At 51.0% G+C, this 14,181-nt stretch overlaps 2 protein-coding genes and 1 long non-coding RNA gene across 10 annotated transcripts in view; 2 read left to right on the plus strand and 1 right to left on the minus strand.

The window, feature by feature from the left end:
* Window positions 1–3,510, minus strand: part of LOC103681945 — a 78,274-nt gene extending 74,764 nt beyond the window's left edge. The window contains exons 1-3 of one of the 2 annotated variants that reach the window (XR_005838759.1): window positions 3,126–3,510; window positions 2,507–2,570; window positions 1,798–2,007 (exon numbers count right to left, since the gene is read on the minus strand). This is a non-coding gene — a long non-coding RNA (uncharacterized LOC103681945). The remainder of the gene's footprint in view (window positions 1–1,797; window positions 2,008–2,506; window positions 2,571–3,125) is intronic. The other variant, XR_573337.2, reaches the window with a different exon arrangement.
* ZNF311 (zinc finger protein 311) lies at window positions 3,509–14,110 on the plus strand. 7 transcript variants are annotated; one of them, XM_040644881.1, is made up of 8 exons: window positions 3,509–4,268; window positions 4,647–4,893; window positions 5,230–5,308; window positions 6,592–6,708; window positions 8,738–8,829; window positions 9,088–9,238; window positions 9,584–9,688; window positions 11,927–14,110. In XM_040644881.1, the coding sequence occupies exons 2-8, from the start codon at window positions 4,885–4,887 to the stop codon at window positions 13,459–13,461; spliced, it is 2,088 nt and encodes a 695-aa protein (XP_040500815.1). In that variant the 5' UTR covers window positions 3,509–4,268; window positions 4,647–4,884; the 3' UTR covers window positions 13,462–14,110. The 7 variants fall into 7 exon arrangements, with proteins under 7 accessions (XP_040500815.1, XP_040500818.1, XP_040500816.1 ...); XM_040644884.1 differs by having other exon boundaries at window positions 9,112–9,238; XM_040644882.1 differs by having other exon boundaries at window positions 3,509–4,016.
* Window positions 13,732–14,181, plus strand: part of LOC121106037 (zinc finger protein 311-like) — a 5,794-nt gene continuing 5,344 nt past the window's right edge. The window contains exon 1 of the mRNA XM_040644630.1: window positions 13,732–13,821. Within this exon, the coding sequence (XP_040500564.1) occupies window positions 13,732–13,821 (90 nt within the window). The remainder of the gene's footprint in view (window positions 13,822–14,181) is intronic.

Consider the following 14,181-nt stretch of genomic DNA (forward strand, 5'->3'; position numbering starts at 1 on the left):
TTCCCTCTCTCGCTGGCTGTCTCTCTCTGTCAAATAAATAAATAAAATCCTAAAAAAAAAAAAAAAAAAAAAAAAAAGCTTTTGCACAGCAAGGGAAACAGTCAACAAAACCAAAAGACAATCTACAGAATGGGAGAAGATATTTGCAAATGACATATCAGATAACGGGCTAGTATCCAAAATCTATAAAGAACTTATCAAACTCAACACCCCAAAAACAAATGATCCAATCAAGACATGGGCAGAAGACGTGAAGACATTTCTCCAAAGACATCCAAATGGCCAAGAGACACATGAAAAAGTGCTCAACATCACTCGGCATCAGGGAACTACAAATCCAAACCACAATGAGGTACCACCTCACACCAATCAGAATGGCTAAAATTAACAAGTCAGGAAATACAAATGTTGGCGAGGATGTGGAGAAAGGGGAACCCTTTTACACTGTTGGTGGGAATGCAGGTTAGTACAGCCACTCTGGAAAACAGTACGGAGGTTCCTCAAAAAATTGAATATAGAGCTACCCTACAACCCAGCAATTACACTACTAGTTATTTACCCCAACAATACAGATGTAGTGAAAAGAAGGGGCACATGCACCCCAATGTTCATAGCAGCAATGTCCATAGTAGCCAAACTACGGAAAGAGCCTAGATGTCCATCGACAAATGAATGGATGAAGAAGACGTGGTGTGTATATATATATATATATATATACAATGTAATACTACTCAGCTATCAAAAAAATAAAATCTTGCCATTTGCAACAACGTGGATGGAGCTAGAGGGTATTATGCTAAGCCAAATAAGTCAACCAGAGAAAGACAATTATTATATGATCTCACTGATATGTGGAATTTGAGAAACAAGGCAGAGGATCATAGGGGAAGAGAGGAAAAAGTGAAACAAGACAACACCAGAGAGGGAGACAAGGCATAAGAGACTCTTACTCTCAGGAAACAAACTGAGGGTTGTGGGAGGGGAGTGGGGGAGGGATGGAGTGGCTGGGTGATGGACATTGGGGAGGATATGTACTATGGTGAATTCTGTGAATTGTGTAAGACTGATGAATCACAGATCTGTACTCGTGAAACAAAACATTACATGTTAACAAAAAAATTAAGAATGGATCATAATAGACTATGGACTCTGAGAAACAAACTGAGGGCTTCAGAGGGGAGGGGGTGGGGGAATGGGACAGGCTGGTGATGGGTATTAAGGAGGGCGCGTATTGCATGGTGCACTGGGTGTTATACACAACTAATGAATCATCGAACTTTACATCAAAAACCAGGGATGTACTGTATGGTGACTAACATAATAAAAAATATTATTATAAAAAAAGAATGGATCATAATAGATCCTAAAACAAATAACATTGCCTTATTCTTTTTTTTTAAGATTTCATTTATTTATTTGACAGAAAGAGAGACAGCCAGAGAGAGATGGAACACAAGCAGGGGGAGTGGGAGAGGAAGAAGCAGGCTCATAGCGGAGGAGCCTGATGTGGGGCTCGATCCCAGGACCCTGGGATCACACCCTGGGCTGAAGACAAAGGCTTAACCACTGAGCCACGCAGGCGCCCCATCATTGCCTTATTTCTTAATAAAAAAGTTATAACCCAGAAGAAAATAAAGCTATAAAATCCCTTAAATATAAAAATAAATAAAAATAAAAATCCATGAGCTTGTAATGAGGTTCAAAAAGAGAAACCAAACCAAAATAAAAAAATAGTTATGAATTGTTGCATTAAAAAGTACCCTCAAAATTTAGAATCAAACGTCAAATATTTATTACCTCACACAGTTTGTGCAGATCAGGAATCTGAGAGCAGCTTAGCTGCTGGTTTTGGGTCTTTGAGCTGTGCTGCGTCATCTGAAGGTCTGACTGGGGGCTGGAGGATGCACGTCTAAACTCTCTCAAGTGGCTGTCGGCAGGGGCCTTCAAGTCCTCCCACATGGGCCACTCCTCACAGTGTGACAGCTGGCCTCCCTCAGAGTGAGTGATCTGAGAGGCAGGGAGAGAAAGAGACACAAAGCTGGAAGCCACAATGTCCTTTATACCTTAACGTTAGAAGTAGCGTATCATCACTTCTGCGTAGTCCACTGGCCACACACACCAGCTCTGGCACAATGTGCAAGGGAGCTGCACGTGGGAAGAATCCGGGAAGGCGGGGCTCACCCATGGCCATTTCAAAGAACGGCCAGCGCATCAGTGGTCATGGCACCTGAGGCAAGCCACTTACTCTGAACACTGGCACTTAAATTGAGAAAAGTAAACATTTATTGTCCTTCCCGTATGAACTACATTTCAGGAAAACCAAATAGCCCTAAATTTATATGTTGATGAGAGAAAAATCCTTCTGTAAAAGAAATTCCTGTTCATAAATATGACAAAAATTACTGAATCAGAAAAATCACAATTTTGCCAGCCCTAATGAAATGGCGGATTTAGGCAAAGATCAGTAGGTTAAAGCACCAAATGAAAGGCTGATGGGGAACTTTACCTGGAAATATCCAGCTGTCAAGTTAGCATCCCAGAGAGTGGAACAGTCAGACCTCGTGTGCCTCCTGATACAAAACAACAAGTACACAGCACCACCTAAGAATGATTCTCACGCACACAGGTAAACCCACCGCGAATCAAACTTTCAGAGCTAACATCTAGCTAATAGGAAATACAAGCCTAGAGAAATAAATTAAATGAAGATACAAATGGACAAAACCAGCATGCGAAAAACTCAGGACAAATGACCCAGTTTGTTTAACTGGGGTTAGGAGGGTGAGTGAGAGATGGAAAGAGGAACTATTCTAGGTCTCAATTAAAAGAAAATTTAAAGAAATAACCCCAAAAAACCATGTCCACTTTGGCCAACAGCCAGTCATGTTTTATACATTTGGGCAAGTTTAGTACGCACTTAGTACTAGATGGTAACCAGGAATTATTTAAAAATTTTAGGTGGGATAGTGGCACTGTGGTTCTGCTAGAAAATGTCCCTATTTTTTAAGAAATGCATTCTCAAAAACATAATGCTGAAATAACACCTTCTGAGTTTGCTTTCAAATATTTGAGCAAGAAAAACGGGGCTGAGGCGGACAGACGAAACAAGTGCGGCGGAATCTTACTTATTATTAAGTCTGAGCGATGAGTATATGCGGGCTCATCAGTCTTCGCTCAACTTTTGTGTAGGCTTAAATTTTCGTAAGGGTTTTTTTAAATTTTTGAAAAAGAGCATTCCATCACTCATCTTGTGTTTTTGGCTAATATTTAAAAGTGACTTTTTCATATATTTACGTCACAAAACTCCCGCGCACTCCAGCGAGGAACCCAAAGCCGGACCACAACGGGTCGCTGTGCTGTGACGCACTGAACGCTGCGACCCCCGCGCCCCTCGCGCCCTCAGGAACTCGCGCGAACTCCCGGGCCGGGCGCGCGAGAGGGCCCGCGGGAATTTCCGGGGAAGTCCCGACCAGCGAGTGGCCGCGTTTCCTAGAAAGTCACCGGAAGTGGGTGGTGGAGGACTAGGAAGTGGAGCTGGCACAGATGTCCCTGGTTTCTGGTTGCCTGGGGAGGTACGGGCGGGAAGGCTTGCGCCTCCAGTGCGGGCGAGGCGGGAGCTCAGCCGCCGGGTGCCCCAGGGTCGCCAGCGGGAGGGGCGGGCTTTGGAGCCGAGTCCGCAGGGAGGGGTCCGCGGCGGGCTCGCCCCCCAGACGGGGCTCCCCGCAGGTGTTCTGGCTCCCTCCCGCTCCTCCTCTCCCTTTTGTCCCCCCGATTCCTGTCCCCCGCAGCGTCCGCGCACGCATTCGTTCGCCGAGCCGCTGGGGCAGGCGCTGTTGGAGGCGCTGAAGTGCAGCCGCGATCATGGTGGCCGGGAATCCCCGCCCTCGGGAGCCTGGGAGCCCCCGGTTTCGTGGGGGGACACCGACCACGCACCGCCGACGCCGTATTTGAGTAACTTACCGTGTTGGAAAGTGGTCGAGTGCTAGTGAAAAGAATAGAGCAAAGGTAAAAGCCAGGTAAGGCGTCGGGATCGGAAGGAGAGAGTAGGTGGCAATCTTAGGGGGGCCCCGAGAGTAGGTCTGGGGAAGATGACACCAAGCCAACGCTTGGAAGCGAGGTCATCTGCCCTGAGGATTGCTTGAGGTGGAGGGGCGGCCGGTGCAAAGGCCCTGAGGCAGAAAAGAGAGGTCCGTGTGAGTCCGGACGGCTGAACGAGGAGGAGAAGCGTGGGAGCGCCACCCGGCACGCCTGTAGGCATGCATGCCTGGGTAAGACCCGCTTTCATTCTGAGTAAGCGAGGGGGTCAGAGGGAATGGGCGCTCAGCTGTGTGCAGTAAGCTGGAGAATGGCAGGTTTTACGCGGAGATGAAATAATCCAGTTTATGGCTTAAGCACAGCACTCTCACTGTCGTATTGAGAAGAGGCAGAAGGGAAGGACAGACGCGGGGAGACCAGTGAGTAACAGTGGGGAGCAAGGCAGGGGATGGCGGCTTGGACAAGGTTGGGAGCTGCAGAGGTCCTAGTCCAGACACATAGCGGTTTCAGTTTGTCCCCCTGGGCCCCTCTTCTCCCAGAGATCATGCCCAGCAGTTCCTTTTGTTTGCTGTGTTCACTGTCCTCTTTTTCCCTTTTCATGGACTATTCAGGAAAACAAGATGTGAGACCACAGCTAGCTGAATGCTGCTGATGAACCCCAAATCCAGGGCCCTGTGTGACACTTGAAGCTGCCCTGTGGGACAGCAGGGGCCCTTTGGCTGGCATCTCCCAGGCCACGTCCAAACTTGTTGTCTGGGCAAAGCCAGAACTGACTTTGGGAGTTTGACGCAAGCAGCAGGGAAGAACCTGGACTGCGGTGGAAGACTGTAGAGAAAGCTGGGTGAAAAGATGCAGCAGGTAAGGAGAGGAGGGTCTGCAGCGTTTCCCGAGGAGGAGGAAGGAGAAGTGAGTACAGAAAAGGAAAGCAGTGGGGGCTGTGGTGGAAGTTTCCCGCTTCAAAATTCAAAATAGTTTTCCTGGACGGCCTGGTGACCATGAAAGCTTTCCGGTGATAGAGAGGAATTGAAAGACTTTTCTGTTTTTCATAAGGTGTATCAGGGACTGAGTCCCTGAATTTCTCTCCCCTCTTGGTGTGTCTGGGAGTTGATTTCCATGGACTAAACTTTATAGTTGCTTAGAGCTTGTTTTCCTCCCGTCGGTAGCGTCCCTGAGGTTTTCTGTGTCTCCTAATAGGTGATGGTGTCACACGAGAGTCCAGGCCCACCACGCCAGCTGCCTGGGACCCCTGAGGCTGAGCTCCTGCAGGAAAGAGGTGAGGCACACAGGGTGTTGTGCCAGGAGGACAGCAGCTGAAAACAGCTGGGATGTGGCCGGGGGCTGGGGGTGGGGGGAGGCAGGGAGGAGATGCTTCCTGGGGCCTGGAAATCCGCTCCTTATTGAGCATTTATTGGAATTCTTCTGTTACGTCTATACTAGGCTTGGATCAGTATTGCAAGAAACTAAATTACTCAGTTTCTGCCCTCATCTTACATCAAATTTGGAAAAAAATAATCAGAAGATTCTACAAAGCAACTTACCAAGAAATGGCATTCCATCACTTACATACATACAACTCAACATGTGTGATAGATGACTCATATAGGCGTACATGAAACCTGTGGTATCTTTCGGTAGCTCCTACCCCACTGGTTTTGCCACCATGTCCATGCTGAGTGTATGTAATTTTAGTTCTTTAGACCTTTTTGGAACCCTGAGATTTTAGAAGTATAGTATGAGTCCCTGAGAAACAGAAGATAGAACAGCAGCAAAGGAGGAGCGAAGGTTTTGTCGTAAAGCTTTGGGAAAAACACAGGAAGATGGGGAACCGTGAGGCTGGGCTTAGAAATGCTGAGTGGTGGTGTGTGTGAAGAGCAAAGCGGACAAGACTGTGGCTGATGGAGGTAAAACCCAGGAGACAGCATTCAGCAGTTCGGGAGTCCTAACAGCAGACCCTGAAAGGCAAGACTTTTGGACAGAGGACTAGGCACCTGGGCACCCCAAAAGTAGGCTTTTAGTATATATTATCTACAAAGAGAAAAAGTATATTATTGGAACTTCCAGAGGAGAAATCCTGAAATTTCAACTATATAACGAATCATAAAGGAAAATTAATAATATAGAACATATTCGGTACAAATTTAAGAGAGGTAGAAGATAAGCAACATTGCTTAACTTGGGTGTTTATTTTAATTCATTTTTTTTAAATATAAAATTATACACCCTCTTATGGTTCACATCTGACCTGAGTCTCCTGGTCCTCTTTTTTTCATAAGACCTTAAATTCTCTTCCCATAGGTGATTTTCAGGACCATAAAGTATACAGTTACCTAACATATAATATAAACGAATGAATCTCATCCTAGATAATATCTGTACACCATTTTAACAAGTAGTTTAGTGACCGACCGAATGTTTGTGTCCCCTCAAAATTCACACATTGAAGCCCTAACCCCCATTGTGATGATATTTAGAGGTGGGGCCTTTGGGAAGTAATTTGGCTTAGATAAAGACGTAAGGGTGGGGCCACATGAAGAGATTCGTGCGTGTCCTTATTAGGAGAGGAGACCAGAACTCTCACTGCGTCCCCCACAGGTGAGGACGGAGGACGGCAAGCCAGGCACAGCCCATGCCGGCACCTGGATTTCAGACTTCAAGCCTCCAGAACCGTGAGAAGTAGGTTTCCAGTGTGTAAGCACCCAGTCTGGGTATCTTGTTACCGCGGCCTGCATTGGCAAAGGTAGTTTCGTGCCGTTTGAGCACATAGCCTGTCTCCAAGTTCATGTTTAACTCGAGGGCAGACACTGGCTTTCCAAAATCTAAAGCTAAGAAATAAATCCCGAGAATCACTGTGGTGACCAGGGACTGAGGCGGGAGAAATAGCAACTTGGGTAATGGGTAGAGAGTTTTGGTTTTGCAGGATGAAAAAGTCCTGGAGATTCTACAACGTTGTTGTTTTTTTTTGTTTTTTTTTGTTTTTTTAAGATTTTATTTATTTATTTGACAGAGAGAGACAGCCAGCGAGAGAGGGAACACAAGCAGGGGGAGTGAGAGAGGAAGAAGCAGGCTCCCAGCTGAGGAGCCTGATGTGGGGCTCGATCCCAGAACGCCGGGATCACGCCCTGAGCCGAAGGCAGACGCTTAACCGCTGTGCCACCCGGGCGCCCCAACACAACATTGTATTTTTAACACTGCTGAACTGTACACTTAAAATGGTTAAGATGGTAAATTGTGTTACCTATTTTTTTCCACACTTAAAACAAATTCTTAGTGTGATAAGCACTTAAAGAAAAAAGAGTAAGAAGAACCGCTGAGTTAGCAGAACTTTCCCAGTCTGTGAAGAGGGTACAGTAAAAGTCCAGGTGCGCTACGTCTGGAGGGAAGTTGGGGTAAACAGGGATTCGCCTTGTCAAAGGCCATCCGGTGGTACACTCAAGACTGGTTTGTTTTACTGTAGTAAATTCTCCCTCAACGAGAACGTAAACAGATGCTGAACTCTGGTTCAGTGTTTTGGGTGCAGTATGCTGATACCTTCGATTACTTTGAAATGCAGCAAAAAACAAAGTGGATTAATAGGCTAGTTAGCTGGACAGATGTGCGATAGAGCATAACAAATGTTAAGGTATGTGGATCTTTACTACGATTCAGCTTTTCTGTGTACTTGGAAATGTTCGTGATAAAATGTGGATGAAAAAAATAAACACAGTTGGGAGGTTTGTGTTTTTGCTGTCACAGGAGCAGAGCAGAGCGAGCGTCTGCTGTGAGCTGTGTGCAGGCCAGGCGGGTGTGGGACTGTGTGCGACAAAGAATTAGGGAGCGCGGGCTTGCAGAGTGAGACATGGAGTGACAGAGTGGGGCCCAAGAGACCCACACACAGCCTGGGTCTTGGTGAAAAGCTGAGAGTCGCCTAAACCAGAGAAGAATTGGGGGAGGTTTCTCTGGGAAGAAACCAGTTTGCTCCTCAATTGAAGTTTTGGTAAAATTGGAATGAAATTTTGGGGACCTAAAGCCACAGGGTAGTCCTCAGGTCTTACCCACTGGTGACTAACCCCACTGGTATCTTCTGGAAGAGATCATTCAAGCCGGGATTTGGGATGTGTTGATGAACTTTCTAGAAAGGTTACTTGCCGCAAACAGTGAGGCTACAGGAAGGTTGAGCTGGCCCACCAGGAGGAAATCAGGGCCCCGTTAACTAGCAGTGTGCCAGACTACGCTGGTGCGGGGAGGACGGCTTAATAGGAGAGGGGAAGGTGGTGTTTCTTGGAGAAACTAACTGGAGGTAGAGCAGCCAGTAAGTTACCGAAAGGAATCAGTTTCGGGCCGTTTCTGGATATTTCTGTCCCACACCTCCCCTCCTTTCTATCCCCCCATCCCCACCCCAAGTCTTTCTGGAGGAAGTGACTTCAAAGTCCAGATACTGAAAGAGAGGTTATCCCACAAGCCAGGAGTCAGTGACGTGCGTTTGGGGAGGGGCGAGGTCATTCCAGGGTAAAGAGAGACCAGACAAAAACGCATAGCAGGTGACGGACAGAACGCTGGCCATCCGCATGACTTTGTGCCGTGGCCTGCTGCCCAAAACCGAACCCGAAGCTGGAGAAATAATGGGGGAGACGGAGTTTGGGAAGTTTCTACACAGGGGAAGAGAGGAGGAGAGAGGAAGGTTTCGGTAGTACTGTGCCAGATTGACCCGCCTCGTTTCCCTCAGCCCTGCCAACCCCTCCGCATCCTGCCTTTGCCAAAGAGGGAAGCCGAGGAGACCGGCCAGGCGCAAAGAGCGCACCGATGAGCCCGGCCCAAGTAAGCTGCGGCCCCTCCATCCTTCTGGAAATACAGCCCTGCCTCCTTCCACTCATCCCTGACGCCCCCACCCCACGTGCAGGTGCTCCCTCTCACCAGGAACATCCCCATTCCTTCGTTGTCGCCTCTGCCATTTGTGTCCACTCCCTTTCACCTCTCCCAAATACACACAGTAACCGCCTCTCGTCTCTGTAAACCTTCTCCCAAGAGTCCTGTCCTGCCTCTCTGTCCTGAGGGCACCGGGGGGGTTTTCTCCAGGACAGCGGCAGGGAACTGTTTCAGGACTCTGTGACGTTTGAGGACGTGGCCGTGTGCTTCAGCGGTGGAGAGTGGCAGTGTCTGACCCGCGCTCAGCGGCACCTCTACGCGGACGTCATGCTGGAGAATTACGGGAACATGATCTCGGTCGGTAAGGACGTCCCTGCGCTTGGCTCAGTACTGTTTCCTCTCCTTTTCCTTTCAGTTGTATTTTTTATTGATGTACGTGGGGCCTCATATTCTAGCCTCTGTTACATAGCAAGGTAGTCACAAGAGCAGGGACTGGTCCCTAGGGTCTCCTCCTCTCCCTTCTGAGTATGACTTGTCTGAGAATATCTGTACGCATGTTTCCATGCGACCAGACCCCTGAACAAACCCCTTCTGTACCCCAGTGGCCATTTCTTCCTTGTTTCCCTACGTGGGCAGAGGAGTCAAGGCTGGGTGTAGGACCCTGGTAGTGTTGCTCTCCACACTCTTGTTCCTTCTCCACGACCAGGCTTTGCAGTCCCTAAGCCACCTCTGATCTCCCACCTGGAGCAGGGGGCCGAGCCCTTCATTCAGGATCTGCAGGACTGGGGCTTCCTGACCTGCTCCTTCCCAGGTGAGTGATGGGAAGCTGCAGCCTCCTGCCGGGTGCCCTGGGGAGGTGGACGTAGAATGTTCTTAGTGCCCAGGCTCCCTAACGAAGAGAAAACAAATAGCAGCAAACAGTTGGGGCAGTTATTCTGTCATGATCTAATTGCTTCTTTCCCCCTATCTGATAGGCCCTTTGCAATTTGGGCCTCAGAGAAAGCTCAGTGAATTCATCTCCCTTCTGTGTATCAGTTCCTCCAGTGCCCAGAGAACGCTGCTCTACTGCCCCTAGTTTTTGTTCAGGACCTTCCCCACATTGAGCCTCAGGCCTCTGACCCTTGCCTTTCTCTGTTTGCCCTCACGGCTTCAGCTCTTAGCTGGGCGGCAGGTGCCCGGTGCATGGACACTGCTCACTTCTCCCCTTTCCTGGGCAGCACTCTTGTTTCTCACTCCTGGTGTTTACTGCACAGACCGTTGTCATCTGCAGACCAGCACACCTGAAGGCAAACTCATCTCTCCCCTCAGCCCGTCTCCACTGTGCCCTCCCTGTTTCTGTACCTGAGCCTCCCTCTTTCTCACGTTGCCTCTCCACGCTCCCTGACCTGTGTACCTCGTCAGTCGTGAAACAGTACCAGCTCCTCATTCAAACTGTTTTCTCTATTTGTCCTTCAAAACGTGTCCCTTACCCACAGACCGAGCCAACTGCCCTATCACGATACCTGTTCTTCCTTCCTCCTCCCTCCTACCATCCAACAAACATTTATTGAGCAACTACTGTATATAGGCACTAGACAAGGTACTGGAGATGGCGTCAAACATTATTGCCAAGTAGGGAAGGCAGGTAGTCAGTGATGATACAGCACAGAATAGTGAGAGCCACGGAGTGGTACCTGGAATGTACAAACACGGAGTAGAAGCGTCTAAATCGGACTGGGGACCAAATGACTGTGGAGGGAATGACCATGAACCAAACGTGTGGCGTAAGGGAGGTGGCTCAGCGGAAGGAGGGGAGAGGCATTCTGGGCAGAGGGAGAATGCACTCTCGCATTCATGAAGCGTGAGCAGCGTGACCAGAGCAAAGGGCTCAGAGCGGCTGGTGTGGGGAGGGCAGGAGCAAGGTCATGGTTCAGAGGGGTTTTTATAACCTGCGGACTTGGAGCTTTATTCTGACCATAGGAGCTGACATGGGTGAAGCATTCCCATCCGTGTAGCAGGTGCTTACACACATTAGCTTAGGTAACGATCCCGTCGTACAGATGAGCACCTGAGGCACAGGGAGTACAGTCGTCCTCCCAGGTTGCACAGCCAGGAGGGTCAGAGCTAGGGTTGCAGCCTGTGGTCCCACTCCAGAGCTGGGGATCTGGCTGCATGCTTCACCTCCTTCCTGTCTTGTTAACGATGCAGTGCCACTGAGACATTTTAAGCTGAGGAGTGGCATGATTAGATTTGATTTTTAGAACGATCTGGAAGCAGAGTAGAGCACAGATTCAAGGGGAGGCAGATTAAAGGACAGTTGGGGGTGGGGTGGCAGTTAGTGAGCAGAAAAACCCTGGCAGCAGAAATAGAGAGGAAGGGGTAGAGCTGAGATAAAGAGAAGACTGATTTGAACTCTGGTTGCCTGCAGAACTTAACTCAAGCGAACTTAAGCAAAACAATGAGAATTTATTATTCAGGGGTGTCGTGGAACCTAAGAGCAGGGGGACATGAGGCCCCTCACCCCACTGTCCCCTCTGCTGCTCGGTGCCGAGGGCAGAACGTTCCCTCCCCCGGGCGGTGCACCATCCCCCAGCACTGGCTGTTGTCAGGGCGCGAGTCCAAGGAGAGAGAACCTGGCCTGGTTCGGGTGGGGGATGGCCCAGCTCTGATGTGCCCTGGCCCCCGGCGGGAAGAGTTACACTGCAGAGCAGACGGGTCCCTGGGGGGTCAGACTGCAGTCCGTGTCACGACAGGTGGGATTTGTAAAATGTCCGCTGAGCAAATCTGAGGGAGGGAGAGGGTTGAATGTGACTCAGTTTCCTGACTGAGGTGACTGGGTGAATGAGTTTGCCAGTCACTACACTAGGAGATTCTCGAGAACGAGTAGGTTTCTAAGGGTTTTTGGAAAGTGTGCAGAGTCTGAGCTGTCTTGGCAGCCTTTGGCCGTGACCGTAGCCTTCTTCCAGCCCGGGCGTCACGTACCCTTCCAGCGGCTTCGCCCTTTCACCCCTCCCGCCCCCCCGTGTTTCCCGACGTCTGAACATCTGGCATTTTCATTTCCTTGTCCAAGTATCAGCGGACAGGACCTGGCCTGGGAATGAGAAGGCGAGTTCAGAACAGGAGGTGTTCGACCGCGGCGACGTCTGCCGGGTCCGAGTCGAACATCTCCTGAAAGCCCTGTCCCAGGATGCTGAGGCTGGAGGAGCTGGTGTCCAGGATGTCAAGTTAGAGAATCCACGGGACGCGCCCGGGATGGAGACACTGGGAGAGGAGAAGGTGACCCGCAACGAAGGAAAGACCAGGGAAAACTTCGGTGCAGCCCCGAAGCGTGTTCCACAGAACGGAGTCCTCCCAGAACGGCAGCCCCACCGATGTGCCGACTGTGGCAAGAGCTTCAGCGGCCGTGCCGCCCTGGTTCTCCATGAGCGCGTGCATTCTGGCGAGAAGCCACACGCGTGTCGCGAGTGCGGGAAAGCGTTCAAGACCAGAAGCCAGCTGTCGGTGCACCGGGTCACCCACACGGGGGAGAAGCCCTTCGGCTGCGCCCAGTGCGGGAAGGCCTTCGGCAGCCGAGCCGCACTCTGCCGGCACAGGAAAGCGCACAGCGGGGAGAAGCCGCACGCGTGCGGCGCGTGCGGGAAGGCCTTCGAGAGCAGGAGCCGGCTCCGTCTGCACCAGCTGGTGCACAGCGGGGAGAAGCCGCACGCGTGTGCCGTCTGCGGGAAGGCCTTTCAGCTCAAGCACTGCCTCACCCTCCACGCCAGGACCCACACCGGCGAGAAGCCGTACGCGTGCGGCGCGTGCGGAAGAGCCTTCCGCGGGAGCTCCGACCTCCGCAAGCACCTGCGCATCCACACCGGTGAGAAGCCCTACGCGTGCGGCACGTGCGGGAGGGCCTTCCGCCGGAGCTCGGACCTCCGCAAGCACACGAGGACGCACGCGCGGGGGCCGGGCGGTGGCTGCGCGCAGTGTGGCCAGGCCTTCGGCAGCCCGGCGGAGCTCCGGCGGCACCGGAGGAGCCACGCGCCGGAGAAGCCGTACGCGTGCGGGCAGTGTGGGCGCGCCTTCCGTCATAAGTGCAGGCGCCGGGCTCACGAACGCGCGCACCGCGGGGACAGGCCGTACCCGTGCGCGCACTGCGGGAAGGCCTTCCAGGACCGGCACTGCCTCGCCGTCCACCAGCGCGTGCACACCGGCGAGAAGCCGTTCGCTTGCTCACAGTGCGGGAGAGCCTTCCGCGGGAAGTCCAACCTGACCAAGCACCAGAGAATCCACACCGGGGAGAAACCGTACGCGTGCGAGGCGTGCGGCAAGGCCTTTCATCACAGCTCCGTCCTGACGCAGCACAGACGCATCCACAGCGGGGAGAAGCCGTACACCTGCGGCCAGTGCGGCACGTCCTTCCGGCAGCGCGCGGCCCTGCTCGGGCACCAGCGGGTGCACAGCGGGGAGAGACCCTATGAGTGTGAGCAGTGTGGAAGAGCTTTCCGGGTGAGCGCGAACCTCACGGGACATAAGAGGAGACGACACGGAGGATGGCGAGCGCACGCACTCGACGAGAGTGGGAAAGCCCTCTCCCCGGGACCTGACCGGCCGTCTCAGTAGCCCGTGTTCGGCCGGCAGCCCCTGGGGAAGCGAGCCTGTGTGTGCACGTTCCCGCTTCTCCTGCTCCGGAGCCCGGCCTTGCTGTGCGGGGACTTCCAATCAGCAGTTCTAGCACCGAATACTTCCCAGTGCTTGCACGTGCCGGCCACTCTTCTCACGGCTTTGCAGTTTTAATCCCTTTAATCCATAAGACATCCCGAAAGGATGAGGAAATTAAGGTGTACAAGGAGGACAGCGGCGCAGGGTCACTTAGCTATAAGTTCTGCGCAAATGCCTCCCAGGGGCTCAGGCCCGCGCCGTTCCTGGCCGGCAGCACACCTCTTAGATGGGCGGCTGCAACTCAGTTCGGCTCGGAGCTTGGTTTAGTTGATAAAATACTGATCTTTTTACCAAGGTTTTTCTGTTTAGTTTTAACTTAAAGACTGGATGGAACTTTTCCATGTGGGTTCAGGATTGCTGAGATCGGGCAGATTTAGAAATTACCGATAAGCGGGATTCAGCTCTATGCTGCTCCAGTAACCGTTTACATATGGAAAGAGCATGAAACCCACCTCACTTTGTTATAAATACATCAAACTGTGCATGTGTTGATTTCTTAAATATTTACTATATCTATTTGCATGACACATGAAATGCTCTTTCAAATGTATGAGAAGTTTGCATCTACCTTTCCAAGTCTTTCAATCTCTCTTAACATACACCCTTTCAAATGTTACAAGT

This window comes from Ursus maritimus, unplaced genomic scaffold (assembly GCF_017311325.1).
Source record: "Ursus maritimus isolate PB19 unplaced genomic scaffold, ASM1731132v1 scaffold_30, whole genome shotgun sequence".
NCBI classification, from domain to species: domain Eukaryota; kingdom Metazoa; phylum Chordata; class Mammalia; order Carnivora; family Ursidae; genus Ursus; species Ursus maritimus.